The 3,198-nt window shown below is 47.8% G+C and overlaps 1 protein-coding gene across 2 annotated transcripts in view; it reads right to left on the bottom strand.

The window, feature by feature from the left end:
* Positions 1-6: 6 nt before the first annotated feature.
* mxd4 (MAX dimerization protein 4) overlaps positions 7-3,198 on the bottom strand; it is a 25,489-nt gene continuing 22,297 nt past the window's right edge. The window contains exon 4 of one of the 2 annotated variants that reach the window (XM_025006434.2): positions 7-1,711. In XM_025006434.2, coding sequence (XP_024862202.1) covers positions 1,424-1,711 — 288 coding nt within the window. In that variant the 3' untranslated portion in view covers positions 7-1,423. The remainder of the gene's footprint in view (positions 1,712-3,198) is intronic. The other variant, XM_017420236.3, reaches the window with a different exon arrangement.

The raw sequence follows: 3,198 nt of genomic DNA, 5'->3' as shown, positions 1-3,198 counted from the left end.
GACTAGTTCGTACAACCATGTGGCATGACCACAACATAAGGCGTGAGTGTTCGCCGCACAATCACACATGCGAGGCGATCAAAGGAGAGCTGCAGCTGTGTGAAGCTCCGGGCGCCGACAGCTCTCTTATCTCCACACACCTGCTCAACCAGCCAACGAGCGCCTCGGAGGAAACCCGGCGACGCCTGACGCCTCGGGAGATTTGCCTGGGGGGGGGGGTTCACGCCAGAGCACCCCTCCGAGCTCGGGTCGCCGCACTTCTGTCGTTCCTGCCGCCGCGTGACGATGGCTCCCCTCAAGTCCGTTTATCTGTGATCTGGGGCGTTGACCTTTTAACCCAGGGGAGCGGCCTGAGGACGGGAGGCCGGGGCTAATCGTCTGAGCACGCCACTCCTCGGAAAGGGAGAGCGGCCGAACGACTTTAGATGGGTGCAGCTGCGGGCCTGCGTGGCTTTCAGACTGCAACGTTCTCAGATCTTTGTCGACTTCTAGTTCAGATCTGGAGCTCCGTGCTGCAGATCGCTCTTTGAACAAGCTCAGGTTGAAGAAACAGCTTAATCCTGACCGGACTGACAAGCTAACCGAGAGAGAAGCCCCCTTTCCCCCAAAAGGGACGCCTTTTTAAGAGCCTAAATGCCTTCTGCAGGAAAGTCTGACCATCAGACAAGACAAGATGTAGGTGAGCCTTTCAGACCTGAGAACGCTGCACCAACTGTGAAGCATGGAGGCGGCAGCATAGTGCTGTGGCTGCCATAGGGAAGAAAGGGGGTGTCTATCTCCAAATCCTTCAACTCCACCTCAAACCAACAACGCCACAGTTGAACCTTGGACACATCTGGCCGTTCCGACAGGACAACGATCCAAAACGCGTCCCAACTGGTTTCTGATTGGCTAAGTCAGGCTAACGCGAAGCTTCTGGAATCACCTCCGCGAAGCCCAATGAAATCCACCATTTCTGCCAGTAAGAGAGGTCAAATATCAACTAGAGCAGGGGTCTCCAATCCTGGTCCTCGAGGGCCACCATCCTGCATGTTTTCCTTGTTTCTCTGCTCCAACACACCTGATTCAGTGGTTTAATCACCTCTTCATGTTCTGCTGAAGCCTGTTAATCACCCATTGATTCAAACCAGGTGTGTTGGAGCAGAGAAACAAGTCAAACCTGCAGGATGGTGGCCCTCGAGGGCCAGGATTGGCCACCCCTGAACTAGAGTGATGCCAGGAGCGTGTCGACAGCTACAGAAGGCATGTGGCAGAGGGGCGACTTTCTAAGGAAGATTTAAGCAAATATTAGCGGGCAGGTATGTATGTATCTGAGACTAGGAGTATAATTCTGACTCTAAGATTAGAGAAAAATCTACAATAAATTCCAAAAACTAAAGGTTGTTTGCTGTATAATCACTCCAGGCTGTTTCAAAAAAATCACTTAAAGCCCGTAATGAGCCGAATGCCTGACATGCAGCAACAGGTAAGACGTCAACTGTTCATTTCGCAGAATTTTGGGACAAGCGGGATCTTTTTCAGAGCTTTTCAGAGTTACGAAAGCGCTACCTTGCTCCGAGTCGGTGGAAATGGTGGAGCCCATGCTGTCGGTGCGGATGCGCTCCACGGACCCCAACACGGAGAGCTGCTCCAGGCGGCGTTTGAGGTAGCGGTGCTCTCGCTGAAGCTGCTCCTTCACGTTCAGGGCCTTCCTGTCCTGCTCCTCCAGCTTCTGCGGACACACACGGGGTGACGTGAGGCGCCGAACGATTGAGCGACGGCGATCACTCGGCCCGCGCACAGCTGAGATCACATGTGCTTTACGTTAAAGAAATTTAAAAAAAAAAATAGACGTGTTTCATGCTCATTTGTTGTGATTTCCTCCAAATATATTACAACCTTTACCTAAATTATGTTGGGAGACCTGAACAAAATCTCCAAATTCTGACCTTTTTGAAGGATACAGAAAATGACAAACTACAGAACCACATAAAATAAGTGTTTTAAAGACATATAAGACAATCTGCATGGGTTCATTTAAATAAATAACACCAGTGGATAATCTTAGCCTTCATAAATGATACCTACACAGCAAATAGTAGGACTAAACGTTGTCTAAACTGGAAACTACTGCAGTATTTGTTTATCGTTCGCTGTCAACAGGTCAAAATTTAGGTGATGCCGTTTTTGCTTGTGTGTGCGTCTGTCTGTTAGTGAAATATCTCACAAACCACTGGACAAATGTGAACAAAACATGCCGAAAGTAACCGTCGGATGCACATCTTCAGCTGATTAACTTTTGGTCAGCTCAAATCGAGATGGCCGTCACAGCCGACTGATCTCGAAAAGCACAGAGGTGGCCGCGGCTCGGTCAGTTTCACAAATGTTGCGCTGGAATTTGGTGTGGAGACAGGTGCCACAACGCGGATTTTGAGCACAAACAGATCGTAAAAAGATCTTTGTTTTTAAAATTTAACCAATAACTGTTTGAATATATATACATATCTGTCTGTTAGCAAAATATCTCATGAACCACCCAACAGATATTACTGAAACTTTCAGGAAGCAACCACTGGATGTGGCTCTGCAACTGATTAACTTTTGGAGTCAACGCAAGTCGAGAACGGTTAGAATTTAGCAGCATGCAGTCTGTGTGTGACGTCAGTCGGTTAAAGGTTGGACCAAAACGACCATCATTTCATCCGGCGGGCGATATGCATTCCCTTCAAGGGTCTTCCCGTTCAGTAAACACAGTGAACAAAAGCACAAAACAGCCGAAGCAAACGGATTAATTTATGCTGCTCTTGCTGTGGATAACGTTCCTGATGCTGGTGCTGAGGTTATAAAAAGAAGTTTGAAAACTTAAAACCAGGTTTAGTTTTGTGCTTTAACACAGTCAGAGCTCTGCCAAAGACACAAAAAGAAAGTTTTTTTTTTTTTTAAAAAGTCAACATTTTATGGCTAAAACAGCCCAAATTCTGGATAAAGCTTCCAGGTCAAAAGCTAAAAATAAACCTGAATCATTTGCAAAAAATGAGACTCTGAGCAGGGGCTCATAAAAAAATTCCCTTCTCACCCTCCGCGGGTGGTCTTTGTTTCATCCTCTGAGCTCGGGTCCTCTACCAGAGGCCTGGGAGCTTGAGGGTTCTGCGCAGTATCTTGGCTGTGCCTAGAACTGCACATTTCTGGACTGAGATGTCTGATGTTGTTCCTGGGATC

This window comes from Kryptolebias marmoratus, linkage group LG3, assembly GCF_001649575.2.
Source record: "Kryptolebias marmoratus isolate JLee-2015 linkage group LG3, ASM164957v2, whole genome shotgun sequence".
NCBI classification, from domain to species: Eukaryota; Metazoa; Chordata; class Actinopteri; order Cyprinodontiformes; family Rivulidae; genus Kryptolebias; species Kryptolebias marmoratus.
The sequence above is the reverse complement of the archived record's forward strand: the minus strand, read 5'-3'. Positions and strand labels throughout refer to the sequence as shown.